Source organism: Lactuca sativa, chromosome 3 (genome assembly GCF_002870075.4).
Source record: "Lactuca sativa cultivar Salinas chromosome 3, Lsat_Salinas_v11, whole genome shotgun sequence".
In the NCBI taxonomy this organism is placed as follows: domain Eukaryota; kingdom Viridiplantae; phylum Streptophyta; class Magnoliopsida; order Asterales; family Asteraceae; genus Lactuca; species Lactuca sativa.
The window spans coordinates 247866506-247883715 of record NC_056625.2 but is presented as its reverse complement, the minus strand read 5'-3'; the positions used below and the strand labels follow the sequence as shown (position 1 = coordinate 247883715).

The 17210-nt window shown below is 36.6% G+C and overlaps 1 protein-coding gene across 1 annotated transcript; it reads left to right on the top strand.

Annotated features, from left to right (window-relative positions):
• Nucleotides 1-13467: 13467 nt before the first annotated feature.
• Nucleotides 13468-15944, top strand: LOC128132926 (uncharacterized). The gene is made up of 6 exons (XM_052769933.1): nt 13468-13854; nt 14038-14202; nt 14425-14487; nt 14641-14912; nt 15333-15588; nt 15657-15944. The coding sequence occupies exons 1-6, from the start codon at nt 13468-13470 to the stop codon at nt 15942-15944; spliced, it is 1431 nt and encodes a 476-aa protein (XP_052625893.1).
• The last annotated feature ends 1266 nt before the right edge of the window (nt 15945-17210 follow it).

Genomic DNA, 17210 nt, shown 5'->3' with positions numbered 1-17210 from the left:
CAAGTGTAGTTCACCGTGTATATATATGCATGAATATGATGAGAAAGCAGGAAAAGACATTATACATATGACCAAATATGTTATTCAACATGATTATGTACAAAAGGAATGTACATTGCCTTAAACAGTTGATAAACGAAAATTAGACAAATACATAATAATTAATTGAAAATATACTGAAAATCAATTATTATTCTTATACTCTCGATAATCATGTAGAAATGATTTCTAAATATATGATATATTTTATTTTTATAATGATTATAAAAATATAAATCATTTTAGTTGTAATACGAAATTCGTCGTATATGATAACATAATTGATTCTCAAATTTTAGGAATTATTACCTAATAAATTATATATCATATCAATTATGCAATTTATCGAATATTATGGAAATCGTTGGTTTTCACGTTAGTTGAAAACTTGAAAATGCTATAAAAATAGCCATTAGGTTGCCCGAATTTTGTCATGACAGCCAATAAGATTTGAAAAATATATTAGGGCTTCTGAATCTCAAATACTAAAAGACTTAAATCAAAATCGTTCCTAAACACTAAAGAATTATGAGTATTCTAAAGTCTTATATCGGAGAGTTTAGGATTAGGATTCCTAGACATTGTTAGGTTCCATCACACCTATTGGACGCTCTATATGAGCTATGCATGTTTGTAAAAGCCTTATGAGTTAGGATCATTTCCTAAGCTATGGGTCATGGTGTTTGGGGGTTAGCTCTCGTGTGTGTATGTGTGAGAAAATTTACGAAAGGGGTGAAAGAGGGAGTTTTATGAAAAGGGTGTTTTCGTTACTTAGGATCAAGATCTTCTAAGTTATAACCGTTGACCCAGGAGGAGTCTTATATTGTAAATCTGCGCACACGGCATATATTTATAATAAAATGTATGGAAAGATTTATGCGAGTCGATATTCTCCGTCTGTGGTTGCTAGCTGCAACTTCGTATGACGAGACTACACGACTATTCAAAATGTTAGTAATGATACACATACCTCCAATCTATTATGCTCTTACGGGGCAGGAATGCCTGTAGTGTTAGTTAAAGGCTCATCTTAGATCCCAGATTTGTTTTGTTATCGTATAAAATTTTCAATAAGTTTATACGGGGTCTTTGTTCACTCATACTAGTTGGAAGAGACTGTATCTAGTGGGATAGTTTGTGACTCGAAATGATACATGCCAATACTAAAAATTAAGTTATATAACACTTAATTGACAACATGACACGATTGGTTAAGGTTTATTAACTTACATTAAATAAGTTATTTATATAAACCTTTTGTTTTTATACGAAAACACAATATTTATGTGGGAGGAGTTTGCCCCACTGGTTAAATGTCGGTTTCCAAATTAAGTAAGATAACACTTAATTAATACCTGATACGAATTTACAAACTTTACAAATTTGAAACTAATGAGTTTTACATATAAACTATACAAATGCTTGTACAAGGTTTCAACGATAAATTTGGCTATTTTATGTTTTCACAAAGTGTGATATGATTTTATTTTATATAAATTGGTATCCAAAATCCTTATATAAAAAACATTTTGGTCATGAGAACCATAAAAATTTGTTATAAGTTTGATTTACTTATATATTTAACGAATGGTGTATATTTGGATTTTAGCAAAAGATATTTCTAATGAGTATAAATACACTTTTATAACTCAATTACTTTACAATTTTGATAGAAAATTATGTATTTATAAAAGCCGGTCAACTAGATAAAATTTATAAAACACTTTTATGTATAAAAATACTTTGTGTCAAAACCTGTAGAACTTAACAACAATTTAGTTGACGTATCTTAATGCACGTATTTTATGGTTATTTATAAAGTCGGAAGTGTTAGTACAGAACACCCTCCATTATTTTTACCATACATTTATAAACGTTGGATTGTTAGGCGTGTGTCGCGATTTAGAAATAGCTATTGTTAATGTAATTTCTATTTCGGTAATAGTAGAAAATTATATTTATAATGTTCAATGTATGTTCAATAACTGTGATTACTGATTTATGTCGCGCACCTCGACGTTTCCGCCGCCGGCCGGAGGTGTGTCATTGAGTATTATCTAAATATACAATATAAGTATATAATGAGTTGATAAACAACAAAAAGAAAGTATAAAGTCATGCATAAATAAATAATTTGTTTTCATATTAATAGATACATAATGGACTTAACTATATAGCTAAATCTTTAAATATGTTAGAGAAGACTACATTAAATGCAATTGAGAATTCATTTTTTTCCTCGTTATAAATATCTCCATCAAACTCCGAATATCATGACTCCCCTCAACAAACAATCGTTAAATTTGCTCATTTTTGTTTCCATTTTTATCTAGGCTAGGAGTTCTTCGACATAACGATATTTTTTCTTTATTTTATAGACAATATCTCTTGGATTGGTGTATTTGAGTTTTGACATGTTCTTTTTATGTACGTATTGGAACGAACGACAACAACATTGGAGCAACAGAATCTATGATGATGAAAACAAATTCTAAGATACATGATTCAGGAACTAATGCGATAATGCGATATGGGATATCTATATACCTAGTCCCATGTGTCAAGGACTCCAGGTCCATTTGTGTTATTGTTGTATTGTACTACATACAAATGTTTGCACGCTGGATTATGAAATGTGCAAAATATTTTGTTCTTAGAAGAAACTTGACGAATAATTGTAATAACATCATCACCACCACATATAATATAATTTTCCTTGTTCTTTATATGCTAGTATCATAAATTTCTCTTTAAGAACATATTCTTGCGACTAGTCCACCACAAGGTTGTTTGAGGATGATCATTTTAAGAATTGAGTACACTAAAAGGAGTTGTCGTGATTTTGAATACCACATTGGTAAACTACGGGAAGGCCTAGAATTTAGAAATATATCATTGTGGCATATATCCCATATTAAATGTGGTATAAGACGTAAGATTTCTTTGATAAATTAAAATGTGATCGACTACTAAAAAAATTGTCTGAAGCCACTAATTTAGTATACCAAATAAAATAATTCAACAACATACCATTTCCAACTTTTTAAAGACATGTTAATTATGATTTACGAATAAGAAAGGTATATATATATATATATATATATATATATATATATATATATATATATATATATATATATATATATATATATATATATATATATATATATATATACTCATAAAACATTGTTACAAAGAAAAAAAGAAAAAAAAACGATCTGCATTTTTGTCAGAATCTAAAGTTATCGCCTTGATAAACTACCATATGATAAGATAAAGTTAAATATTTCATATATATATAAGTTTGTTCTTTTATTAGAGGCTAATATAAATATAATGACCAAAATAATTTTCTAATAATATGTACCATATCATAATACATGCATCTTAGCAGGCTCTATCAATTTTAAGATTTGATCTTAAAAACAAAAACAGAGGCCTAGGATTTCAATATCATTGGTGCATAATGCTAGAAAACATAGGTATTTCAGATGTATAATTCCATCAATTATCCATTAGAAACCCATTTACCGATAGAATTCATAAAAACAAAATCCTTTGGAGAAAACATGTGGGTTAAGTCGGTGCACTGCTACTAATCTTTCAATTGTGCCACATCAGATTTGCAATGCTCATTTACATCGGTGCAATACCAACTATCTTTCAAAGTGGACCCCATTAAAACATCAAAAACTAATTTATAAATTTTAAAATATATCTAAAATAATATATATATATATATATATATATATATATATATATATATATATATATATATATATATATATATATATATATATATATATATATATATATATATATATATATATATGAAGGGCCATGTAAATGGTTTGGGATAGGCTTAGCATGTGATATGTTTTGTTTTGTGTCTGTAATTTCACTTTTTGTTAATTTGAACTTTGTTGTGTTTACTACCGTAAACACGTTTACGGCCGTAAACGTGTTTACGGCCGCAAACTCCGTTTGTGGTCCAGTTGAGTATAAATAGTGTAGGAGCTGGTCTTTTGTAATGGTTGGTTGCTCTAGAAGTTTACTGCCAGTCTTGAGTTGTACCTGACGATTTCTTGTGTTTAATCGTGTGCAATCTCAATTCATCCATCTTACTGTGTTACTCTTGATTCATGTTTTTTTGATTATCAGTTTTAGATCCGGAATCGGACTTAACAATTGGTATCAGAGCAGTAAACTGGTATCAAACTCATCTGATCGAGATTTTGTGTGTTCAAGCTGTTGTTCTCATCGATTGGTTGTTGGATTTTGCGTTCTGGGTTGTGAAGAAACATGTTCTGTCTAAAAAGTACGAGTTTTAAAGGTTGATTGAGAGTTTACTGCCAACCGTAAATTTTGTTTACTGTCCATTCAGAAACCGTAATCAATAAATACTCATACACCGTAAACAAGTTGAAGAGCAGTAAACACCTTAGACCGTAAACACCAATCAGTAAACACCATACCATAAACACCAAACAGTAAACCCAAAAACCGTAAACCCATAAAACAGTAAACCCAAAACCGTAAACATCTAAACCATAAATCCCATACCGTAAACCCATAAAACAGTAAACCCAAAAACCGTAAACCCATAAAACAGTAAACCCAAAACCGTAAACATCTAAACCATAAATCCCATACCATAAACTCTGTTTACGGTCGCATTCATTTCAACTAACCTCAACCGTAAACTCTTTTGGAACAGCTAAATCACTTTCAAATGGATTCTCAAACTCATTTTCAGGAACTTGATGCTATTATGGGCACCACTACACGCATTCCAAGATTGATGTCTGCTGAAGGTTTTCCCGAGTGGAAATACAGAATCGAGAAGTACATCAAAATGAAAGATTTCAAGATCTGGAGAAGCATACTTAGAGGTCCTATCAGAGTGACTATGACTGTCGGAGGTCAATTGATTGACAAAGCTATTGAGAACTATACTGATGAAGAATTTGAACTGGTTGAAGAACAGGAAAGAGCATTAGCCACCTTAACCATGGCATTATCTCCTGATATTGCTCAAGGTTTTCGTGAATACACTGCAACTAAAGCTCTATGGGAAGCTCTTATTAAGGTCTACGAGGGAAATGAAGATATGAAAGAAAGTAGGCTGGACATGCTAATACAGAAGTTTAACATGTTTAACTACATTCCAGGAGAAACCCTCGAGGCTCAACTGCAAAGGTTCACCGCTCTCACAACTGACATGAACATTTCAGGGATTTGTTTGTCCAAGTCAGAAATCAACAAGAAACTTCTGAATGCACTTCCTCGTTCATGGGATATGAATGTTGCTGTAATTAAGAAAACCAAGGACTTGGTTCGTCTCACTCTTGCAGAGGTCATGTCAATCATCAAAGCTTGTGACATTGATGACAAACAGAGAGAAATCAACCATATGAATTCATATTCTACTGCAAACCTTGGTGTTTCATCCAACAATGCAACACTTGTTGGATAAGGTGTCTAAGTCTATAACTATTTCGGGCTTGTACTTGACCCGACCCGGCATGGTCCATTTGGGTTGCATGGCACCATGCAATTGGATAGACTAAATGAGAGAAATAACACTTGGAGATTATTAATATATTATAAGTTCTAATATATTAATAATATTATTTGATTAGTTGATCAAAGAATTAATTTGGAATTAATTAAGTGATCAAAGGATAACTAATTAAATATATGGGTTGATTATGTAAATCATCTATATCTTATATAGTGGGCTAAGAGGCTCCATGGATTATCAAGTTGGGTTTTACCCATAGGATGCTCCATGGATGCTCCATGGGAGTTACAAACCCATGGGTCATGGAAATGAAGAGTCATGACACATTAGGGTTTACATGGTGTAACCCTAGATGTGTCAACACTATATAAGAGACCCATTCTCCACAAAATTGGCTACACAAGTTAGAGACTAAGAAACTAGAGGGCTTGGCCGATTTTGAGAAGTGTATATTATCTCAAGAGTCTTTCGAAGAGCATTTGGTGTTGTGTGAAGCATTTGAGGCATCACACTTGGGGTGCTAGGCTCACAAGGTTTCAAGGAACACAAGCAACAACAAGGTAAGTTATTCTATCTATGATTCAAGTTAAAATTGTTCCCCATGTATGCTAGATAGGAATATAACCTTGGAATTCAACTTTGCATGATAATTAGACAAACATAGATCCAAGGTTATTAGGGTTGCATGTACACTTAGGAAGTGTTAGAATGCTCAAAACCCTTCAGTGGTATCAGAGCCTAGGCTTGTTTGTTTGTTATTTGTGCTTAAAAGTTGAAGAAAGTCGAAAAATCTGCTGTCTGACTGATGGACTCGGCGAGTCCATGGGGAGGACTCGTCGAGTTCATGTGTATCTTCAACCTACTCGGCGAGTAGGTTTATGCACTCGGCGAGTAGGGTCGACAGAGTGCAGAATTTCGACTTGAGTTGCTGGAAATGGATTAGAATCATTACCCTAAAATGTTTTGGTACTTGAAAACTTATTTTAGAAGGTGTAATGTCTTTTCTAAATCATTTACAACAACTAGTTATCAAAATTACAAAGATTAAATGTGATTTTGATTCTTGAAAGTGTTCATATTCATATTCTTGTTCTTATGATGTTTAGATGATCATAGGAATTATTTGTAACCTATGTGGTAGATTAATTCATGATCATAATGTGTTTTAATGGAGTCCATAACTTGTCCTCAAGTTATGGAAAACCAAAAGTCTCTTGGATTAAAAACCATTAAAAGAACACAAGAGTTAGAAAAATGAAAAGTCCTCATTTTATTACTCTATTAAACTCATAAGTTACAAGAAATGAAAAGTTTTGAAAGTTTTCAAAACTTGCCCTCAAGTTTTGGAACAAGTAAAGTTAAGTTAAAACTTTAGTTCCAACCCCTAGATTTTTAAAAAGTTAAAATTCAACCCTTATACTTATATTATTATGATTTAATAATTATATATATGTATAAGAACAAAGTCGTCTTACCGCTAGTACGCCTCATTCACGAAGCCGGTCTATAAGGTGGGTATAAGGTTGTTGCCTATAAAATGGTGACTTAATGGGTGTCCACTCTCACCCACCGCTTGCTTGATCGGTGGAGGGTCGTTAGCCGAACGGGTAAGACAAGGACTTATTAATTCTCATTCAAAGTATGATGAATATTATAAAGTAACTAAATGTTTTATTAAATTCCCAATCTTAGTTACTTTAGGAAAAATGTGAATAAGGTGCTATTCCATGAAATTACACTTTACACTTTGATTAAGTCGTTGGTGGAGCGTGTGTGGTTAACCGACACACTAACTTGGACTTAACAAGGTAGGTAAAGGGTGACTTAGGGTTTATTATAGTATCGGTGGAGCGTGTGTGGTTAACCGGCACATCGATTGAGTGATAAACTTTAAGGGTACTAAGTGATTTGCATGGTTACTTCACACCTCGTTTTGTGATCCTCGGTATCCCAGTCACAAAACTTGGAGGGCACACTCGAGATTGAAACATGCCTTTGAAAAGTTCATTGAATCTCAAAGAATCTAGGAATTTCTAAGAACCATTCAAAAACCTAATACTAAAATATTGCGGTTTTCGTGGTGGAAATTGGTGAATCGTCATTCACCTACCTTTCAAATATGATATAGCTTAGATTACGGCATACCTCTTCTAAGTTATATTATATTGTGATTGGATCCTAGCCTTAATATTACATTTGGGTGTTTTATTAAGGACTAACTAATCTTGTTCTCTTTCTTCAGATGTCTTTCAACAATGCTTCTGGCTCTAATCCTAATGGCTCCTTTACCCTTATGAACTTGTGTGGGAAAGTCACCTTTGATGGATCCAACTTCAATGAGTGGATCAGAAACATCAGGATGATTACCCGCTACGAGGACAAAGAATATGTCCTTGACAAGGAGCTTAAGGAGATTGATGAGTCCACTGCAACTCCTCAGGAGATCGCTGAATTTCGGGCACATGAAAGGGATGCTACGAAAGTGGCTTGCATCATGATGGCCACGATGACAGCGGAACTCCAAAAGTCTTATGAGGATTTCTACCCTTATGAAATGCACCAAGATTTGATGGAAAGATACCATCAAAGTGCAAGACAAGAAAGGTATGAAATCATCTGCTCCATGATAACAACCATGATGAAGGACGGGGAATCCATCACGAGCCACATGCAGAAAATGCAAAGGTATGTGGATCGTTTGCTGAAGCTTAATGTGAACTTCCCGGAGGATCTTGCAATAGATATTATTTTGCATTCCTTACCATCGTGCTATGATCAATTCCGCATGACATATCACATGAACAAGGAAGAAGTCACCCTCAGCAAACTTCAGGGACTTCTCAAGACCGCAGAATCAGGTCTTAAGGGGAAGTCGGTTGCTATCACTCCTACTCAAAACTCTACTCCAGTTTTGGCAATTGGGAAAAGTCGAGGGAGGAAGAGAAAGAGCTCTTCTAAGGGTACCAAGGTTCGGACCCTTGATGGCTCTTCTTCAAGTGGAACCAAGAAAGGTTTCATTACTCCTTCTTCTGACCCAAAAGAGGCTGAATGCTTCTATTGCCATGAAAAGGCTCATTAGAAGCGGAACTGCCCAAAATACCAGCAAGATGTGAAGGATGGGAAAGTTAAACCCAACCATGCAGGTATTTACACTATCATTTCTAATAACTCACCCCATTCTAATTCTTGGGTCCTTGATACCGGTTGTGGTATTCATATTTGTTGTGACTTGTAGGGACTAAGAAGAAGTGAGGATGTGGAGCAAGGAAGGATAAACTTGATCATGGGAATAGGAAAGCTATACCTGTCACCAAGATTGGAGTTTATACTTTATCGCTAAGTAGTGGGTTTAGTTTAGATTTGAATAAGTGTTGTTATTTGCCAGGAATGGCAAGACATATTATTTCCTTTCATGCTTTGTACAAACAAGGGTTTACCTTTTCATTTAATAATGAAGTTGGTTCTATTGATGCTTTCTTTAATAATGTTCTTTATTTTAAAGCATTACCTTGTGATGGTGTGTATGAAGCTGTATCTGTTGTAGATAACTTAGGAAATAACGTTTTGTGTATTGATTCTTCTAATAATAACTTGGATAAAGCATCTTTGTGGCACTGTCGTCTTGGACATATAAGCAAGAAACGCATAGGCCAACTCCAAAAGGATGGAGTCTTGGAGTCGTTTGACCTAAAGTCAGATGATAGTTGCGAATCATGCTTACTTGGAAAAATGACAAAGTCACCCTTCACAGGTTCGTGTGAGAGGGGTGAAGGTTTGTTGGACCTTATACACACGGATGTGTGTGGACCATTCAAACATGCCACAAGGAATGCTAATCGTTATTATTTGACTTTTACTGATGATTATAGTAGATATGGATATGTCTACTTGATCAAGCATAAGTTAGAGACTTTCGAGAGGTTTAAGGAATTTAAACAGGAAGTCGAGAATCAATTGGGCAGGAACATTAAGATGCTTCGATCCGATCGTGGTGGTGAGTATCTTAGTTCAGAGTTCCTCGACTATCTAAGGGAATGTGGGATAGTCTCACAATTGACACCTCCCAGGACACCACAGTTGAATGGTGTGGCTGAGAGGCGTAATCGAACCTTGTTGGATATGGTTCGTTCCATGATGAGTCGAGCTTCGCTACCAATCTCATTCTGGGGGTATGCCTTAGAGACTGCCGCCCATATTCTTAATCTAGTCCCTACAAAGAAAGTTGCCAAAACTCCTCACGAGATGTGGACTGGTAAAGTACCTAAACTAGACCACATCAAGATTTGGGGTTGCGAGGCTTTCGTGAGACGCGAGACTCATGATAAGCTCGAACCTCGAAGCGAGAGGTGTATTTTCATCGGTTACCCACAGCGATCCTTTGGTTACCTCTTCTACAGACCTAGTGACAATGTGGTTTTTGTAGCAAGAAGAGGAGTCTTTCGAGAAAGAGAGTTTATAAGCCAAGGAGACAGTGGGAGGCAAATTGATCTTGAAGAAATTCAAGAATCAAGCGGTGAAGGAACTTCAAACTCTAGCCCTCAACTTGAGGAGGAAACTCCTGTTGAGCCAATTGACAAATCTGTACCTCTGAGACGTTCCACGAGAGTTAGGAGTGCACCTGAGCATTACTATGGATTCCATATTACTGTAGAAGGTGAGACACTTATTAGTGATGAAACACTAGTAAGTCAAGATGACCCTAACAGCTACGAGGAAGCCATGGCAGGCCCCGAGTCTGCTAAATGGAAAGAGGCTATGGATAGCGAGATACAATCCATGTATGATAATCAAGTTTGGAACTTGGTTGAAAATGTACCAGGTCGTAAGACAGTAGGGTGCAAATGGGTCTTCAAGAAGAAGACCGACATGGATGGTAAAGTACACACTTATAAGGCTAGACTGGTTGCAAAGGGCTTCTCTCAAATTCCTGGAGTGGATTATGATGAGACCTTTTCTCCAGTAGCCAAGATTAAGTCTATTCGGGTTCTGTTAGCCATAGCTGCATTTCATGATTATGAAATATGGCAGATGGATGTCAAAACCGCTTTCCTTAATGGAAAGTTGGCTGAAGATGTTTACATGAGTCAGCCAGAGGGTTTTGTCAGCAACGAGTACCCTAATAGAGTGTGTAAGCTTGAGAAATCCATTTATGGATTGAAGCAAGCACCTCGCAGATGGAATCTTTGTTTTGATGAAAAGGTCAAGGAATTTGGCTTTTCTAGGAGTGAAGATGAATCTTGCGTGTATGTCAAGGCTAGTGGGAGTATAGTTAGCTTTTTGGTATTGTATGTGGATGACATACTACTCATAGGAAACGACATTCCAACCCTGCAGGAAGTAAAATCCTGGCTTGGGAAGTGTTTCGCTATGAAGGACCTTGGTGAAGCTGCCTATATTCTAGGGATAAGAATCTTGAGAGATCGGAGTAAAAGACTAATTGGACTTAGTCAAAGTACCTACTTGGATAAGGTGCTGAAGAGATTCAGCATGCAGGATTCCAAGAAAGGAGAGTTACCCATCCAGAGTAACACCAGATTGAGTAAGACACAAAGCCCTAGCACTGAGGCTGAGATAGCAGAAATGAGTCAAACACCTTACGCTTCGGCTGTAGGATCGATCATGTATGCTATGACGTGTACTCGACCCGATGTAGCTTTTGCCTTGAGCATGGTTAGCAGGTATCAGGCGAACCCTGGCAAGGCACACTGGACTGCGGTAAAGAATATCCTCAAGTACCTACGGAGGACTAAGGACTGGGTTCTTACCCTCGGTGGGAGTGATGACTTGAGAGTTGTAGGGTATAGTGATGCTAGCTTCCAGACTGATAGGGATAATTTCCACTCCCAGTCGGGCTGGGTCTTTACCCTAAACGGAGGAGCAATTTCTTGGAAGAGTTCCAAGCAAGAGACAGTGGCAGATTCTACTTGTGAATCAGAGTATATTGCAGCTAGCGAGGCAGCAAAGGAGGCGATATGGCTGAAGAACTTCATTGGAGACCTTGGAGTTGTACCAGCTATTAAAGAGCTAATGGAAATTTTCTGTGATAGTGAAAGTGCTGTTGCCTTAGCCAAGGAACCAAGGGATCATGGGAGATCCAGACACATCGACAGAAAATACCATTTCATTAGACATCGGATCGAAGAAGGACACCTCGTGGCAAAGAGGGTATCATCAGATGAGAATCCGGCAGATCCCCTCACAAAGGGACTGACTCGGGTTAAGCATCTTCAGCATGCTCGGAGCATAGGGCTGAAGGATGATATTAGATTTAGTAGTTAGATAATCTCGAAATTTGTAAAGTGTAATTGACATTTGATGATGAATAAAAGTGTTTTATTTATGAGTAAAGTGTTGCTATCTCTTGTCGATCGTTTACTATATTTCTTTTGCATGTTTTGACTTCCAGAATAATTTTGTTTGGTATAACATATTATTCAAACCTCCACAGTCGGTCATATGTTGGAAGTAGATATGAATCAAGATTGTCATGTTTGGTTGTAGAGGTCTTGGACAAGGCTACAACAATCATGAGTGCTCATAAGTTCTGAGCATTGGACTCAACCCACGCTCACTGGAATCACTTCATGGAATTCTATCTCGAGTGATCGTGAGACGGTAATATCATATAAGTCTTCAAACCTAGAGATATGATTTGTTACTTACAAGTTGGTTATGCATTGACTGTACGAAACCACATTGGTAACTCGATGTTATAAAACGTACTTTTGTGTGTAATTCAATGAGTGGTAGAACAAACATATGAGTCGAAGTTTATCTGTTCCTTCTTGGATTAGAAGCTGATATCTGGGCCCCTCGATGATTTTGTTTTGACCCATGTACCGGGCCCGGTCAGAACTAAGTTGATGTGTTCAATTAAGTTCTATGTCAAACAAATCAGAAATCGGGAAACAAATGCTGGACAATAAGCAAGACAATGTTCCATGTATTTGTCCGGCTGATATCTAGAACGGAGGATTATATGATCACTTATCTTAAATGGCGTACCATCATCTTCTCAGTTCCGAGAGACCTTGAAAGAGCTACGATTGCCGGTCGGTTCCTGAAGTACTAGAGATATAGTTATTAGACTTATCCAAGTGGGAGACTGTTGGATAAGGTGTCTAAGTCCATAACTATTTCGGGCTTGTACTTGACCCGACCCGGCATGGTCCATTTGGGTTGCATGGCACCATGCAATTGGATAGACTAAATGAGAGAAATAACACTTGGAGATTATTAATATATTATAAGTTCTAATATATTAATAATATTATTTGATTAGTTGATCAAAGAATTAATTTGGAATTAATTAAGTGATCAAAGGATAACTAATTAAATATATGGGTTGATTATGTAAATCATCTATATCTTATATAGTGGGCTAAGAGGCTCCATGGATTATCAAGTTGGGTTCTACCCATAGGATGCTCCATGGATGCTCCATGGGAGTTACAAACCCATGGGTCATGGAAATGAAGAGTCATGACACATTAGGGTTTACATAGTGTAACCCTAGATGTGTCAACACTATATAAGAGACCCATTCTCCACAAAATTGGCTACACAAGTTAGAGACTAAGAAACTAGAGGGCTTGGCCGATTTTGAGAAGTGTATATTATCTCAAGAGTCTTTCCAAGAGCATTTGGTGTTGTGTGAAGCATTTGAGGCATCACACTTGGGGTGCTAGGCTCACAAGGTTTCAAGGAACACAAGCAACAACAAGGTAAGTTATTCTATCTATGATTCAAGTTAAAATTGTTCCCCATGTATGCTAGATAGGAATATAACCTTGGAATTCAACTTTGCATGATAATTAGACAAACATAGATCCAAGGTTATTAGGGTTGCATGTACACTTAGGAAGTGTTAGAATGCTCAAAACCCTTCAACACTATCATCCTTCATGACTTCCTCAGGTCAAGCCTTCGCAGTTCAACAACCTCAGACTCAAACCCTCAATGCTGCAACATCCATCCCTCAACATCAACCTTCAAGTGTGCCATCTCAACAAACTATTCCTGCTCCCAATGTGTCAGCCAAAGTCTCCTCTTCAAACACCAAAGAATCTGATAAAAATCTTGCTCTAGCCATTGGGCTAGTTAATTGCTACAATGCCTTTGTAGCCGGAGATCTTCCACCTCAGCTATCCTTTGCTGACTTGGACCAGATACATCCCGAAGATGTGGAGGAAATGGACATTACTTGGCAGATTGCCATGGCTGTCTTCAGAGCCAAACAATTCGCCAAGAAAACAGGGAAAAACAACAAGGCTATGAATGCTGACAAAAAGGTGGGATTTAATAAAAGTATGCTGAGATGTTTTAACTGCCACGAGCCGGGTCACTTTGCTCGTGACTGCCCGAGGCCAGATCGCAGAATCAACAACAACCGACAGATGGTTGCAGTAGGAAACAATCGTGCAGGAGCTACAACCAATGGAGAAACAGCTATGGTTGTTCAATCATTTGATTAGGAGGATCAAATTCAAGCTTTAAACATCACAGGGTCAGAAAATGCTCATCTAGCTCAAATTGATGATGCTGCTTCAAAGAACAATGATACTGATCCCGAGGCAGAAATGATGGAGCTGCAGTTTGCCCTAATGGTTTCCACCTCCTCTGAGCCCAAGAAAAGTGAGGTAAATCTACCGTCTTGTTCTTTTGCTTGCAAAGAATATGTTACACTTCTTCGAAATGAAATTCAAACTTTACGTAGGCAAGTAGAGGACCTTAAATATGAGGGTTATCAACTTAGGAAGGGACAAAAACCACTTAAGGCCCAACTAGAAGCCAAAACAAAAGATTTTAGAAAAATTCAATCAGAATTCAGTGAAAAGTGTGAAATTTATGATTATACTAAGAGACAACTTGATGCTGTGACCAAAGAACTTGATGAGTTAAAAATTAAAAGTGGAAAAACAGATGTGAGTTTCAAAAACTATTCCGCTTCTAGTAAAACAGTTGAGTCTTTGTATGAAACCCAATTGAAATTTAAAGAAAATCAAAACAAGGGTTTAGGGTATGATTGTGTTCCTCCTCCTTTTAATCATAACTACACATTAATCCCTTTGACACAGAACGAAACTGACAGGGAGCCACATCATCAATATGGCAAACCTGCTGGTTTTGTTTCAAGAGGTTTTATTAACATTGAAAGTACTAATGTTTCTACTTCCTCTGCAGATACGCCCTTAGATCAGGCCAAGTGTGAAGCTGGAGAATCTGTTTCTGTTTTTAATTCTGATTTTTCTATTGTGAACAAATTTGAGTGTGTTTCTGATGATAAGACTGAAAAAGCTCCTTGTGTTAGCTCATCATTGGATAATGTTGAATTTAATTTTTTCGATATGTTTGATGAATTGTTTGGTAATTCTGATGCTTGTGATTCTCATGAGGAATCATCAACTCCACAAATCAAATCAAATGAGGCACCTTTACTTATTTCTCAATCTAATTCTCATGCATGTTCTTCTAAGAAGAGTAAGAGTGTCTGTCAAGGAAATAAATCTGAAAAATGCAATACAAATTCAAATAATAAACAAATTTGTTTTAATTGTGGAGTTGGTGGTCACATAGCTAGAAACTGTCAAAATAGGATCTTTGTAAACTATCTGTCACCAAGAGGGGAGAATGAGTCTCGAGGAAGGTCTTTAGTTAGAAAATCCTCAAGAACTCGCTCTCAAAGTAAGGATCAGAAAGATAGTAAGAACAGAAAAGGGGCTATTTTTCAATCAAATAAAAAGGTTTTTACTAACAAAACTCGAAACAGGTTGTCAAAACCGAACAAGGCTCAGCCAAGATCGGTTTCATCAAAAAGCAATTCTAGATCTTCTACTAATTTTGGTAGAAAATCCAGAAGGTCTATGCAAACTCCTGTGAAGTCTATTTCAAAATCATCAGAGACTGTTGTAAAACCTAAACTTCAATGGAAGCCCAAATCACTCTCTAGTTCATCGTTACCTCCCTCTAAAGTGATTAGAAATGAAGATCCTAATTTGCAAATTTTAAAGTCTAAATCAGAAAAGGTGAAAAGGAAAACCAGGACAGTGATGACCTGGGTTCCTAAGTCTAAATGATTCCGCTCATTTTGCAGGGACAGTTGTGGAGGAATATCGTCCGCCCTTGGTACGTCGATAGCGGTTGTTCCCGGCATATGACTGGAGACATCTCCCAGCTGAGCGAAATTCAATCTTTTAATGGGGGTTATGTTTCCTTTGCGGGCGGAGATGGTGGAAAGATCACACTGCGCGAAATTGTTACAAATGGAGTGTTGAGCTTTGAAAATGTCAACTTTGCACCCGAATTAAAGCATAGTTTGTTGAGCGTTTCTCAGATATGTGACAAAGGCTACTCAACGCACTTTACTGATAAAAGTGTATGATTCTCAAGCCTGGCATCGTCATCCCAGAAGAATGGATTCTAGTCAAATCAAAATGGGATGGGAATCCCTACATCATTGATATGAACAGTAACCTACCTGAACAAGTCACTTGTTTATTCTCAAAGGTTTCCGAACACAATGCAATGTTATGGCATCGAAGACTTGGTCATGCTAATACGAAAAACCTGAATCGTCTTGTGAAAAATGTGATGGTCCGAGGCCTTCCTGTCAGAGACTTTATCATGTTTGAAAAGTGTGTTTCTGATGGGTTTTGGTCATAAGACATCCTATGTGCTCATACAAACCCTAATGCTTGGATCTAGGTTTCTCTATTGTACATGCTTTGAATCCAAGACTATAAACCCTAATTCTAGCATATGGAAATCGATATTAACATATAATTAGGTTTATGATATTACCTTGATTGTTATGTAGCAATAACAATCCCAATTCCTCCTTGAATTGACTTTGGAAGGCTTAGAGTCACAAGTGTCACTCCTCTAATGGTTCGCAAACACCATAAGCAAGAGGATGAAGAGGAGAGAGGATAGAGGCTTCCCAAAACGTGTTCTAACCCTAGAAAAGAAGTTCCCCACGTTTTTGAGCCTTAAGGGTTCTATATATAGTGAGGCTATTAGGGTTATCTAACAAGGAAACCCTAATTTGGATGCTTAAGCCCTAAGCAACCCATGGAGCCCTTTCCATAAGGCCTTGGACGATTTCATATGGGCTTCCCCCATAGAATTCGTCCACCTTATAATAAAAGGCAAACCATGGCCCAAATTGCAATTATCTTATAATTACAATTCCTGTCCCTTAAGTTTAATTAATCTCTTTTAGTCACAAAAATAATTACTAATTAATTCTTGACTAATATTAATTAAACAATATGATTTCTCCTTTAATATATTATTCTCATAATATATTAATAGATCATATTTAATCCTTTCTCTCCATAATTCATCCTATCAAGTTGCTTTGGTGAAGGCAACCCAAAAGGACCATGCACCATTGGGTCAAGTACATACCAAAATAGTTATGCACTTAGACACTAATCCAACAGTCTCCCACTTGGATAAGTCTAATAACTATTATGCGTATGACTTCAGATCCTGATCTGCAATCGTAGCTTTCCAAAGCCGCTGTCAACTCTGATCATATCAGATACGCGTGTCCTTAGATAAGGGATCATATATTCCTCCATTCTAGATATCATATGAGATATGATTTCAAATCATTCTCTTTGTACTATATCTCGATTCCCGA

Coding starts and splice junctions, on each gene's coding strand:
- LOC128132926 (XM_052769933.1), top strand. CDS start 13,468: ATGACTTCCTCAGGTCAAGCCTTCGCAGTTCAACAACCTCAGACTCAA. Junction 14,203..14,424: donor CTGAGCCCAAGAAAAGTGAG/GTAAATCTACCG, acceptor GATTATACTAAG/AGACAACTTGATGCTGTGAC. Junction 14,913..15,332: donor GAATTTAATTTTTTCGATAT/GTTTGATGAATT, acceptor AACTCGAAACAG/GTTGTCAAAACCGAACAAGG.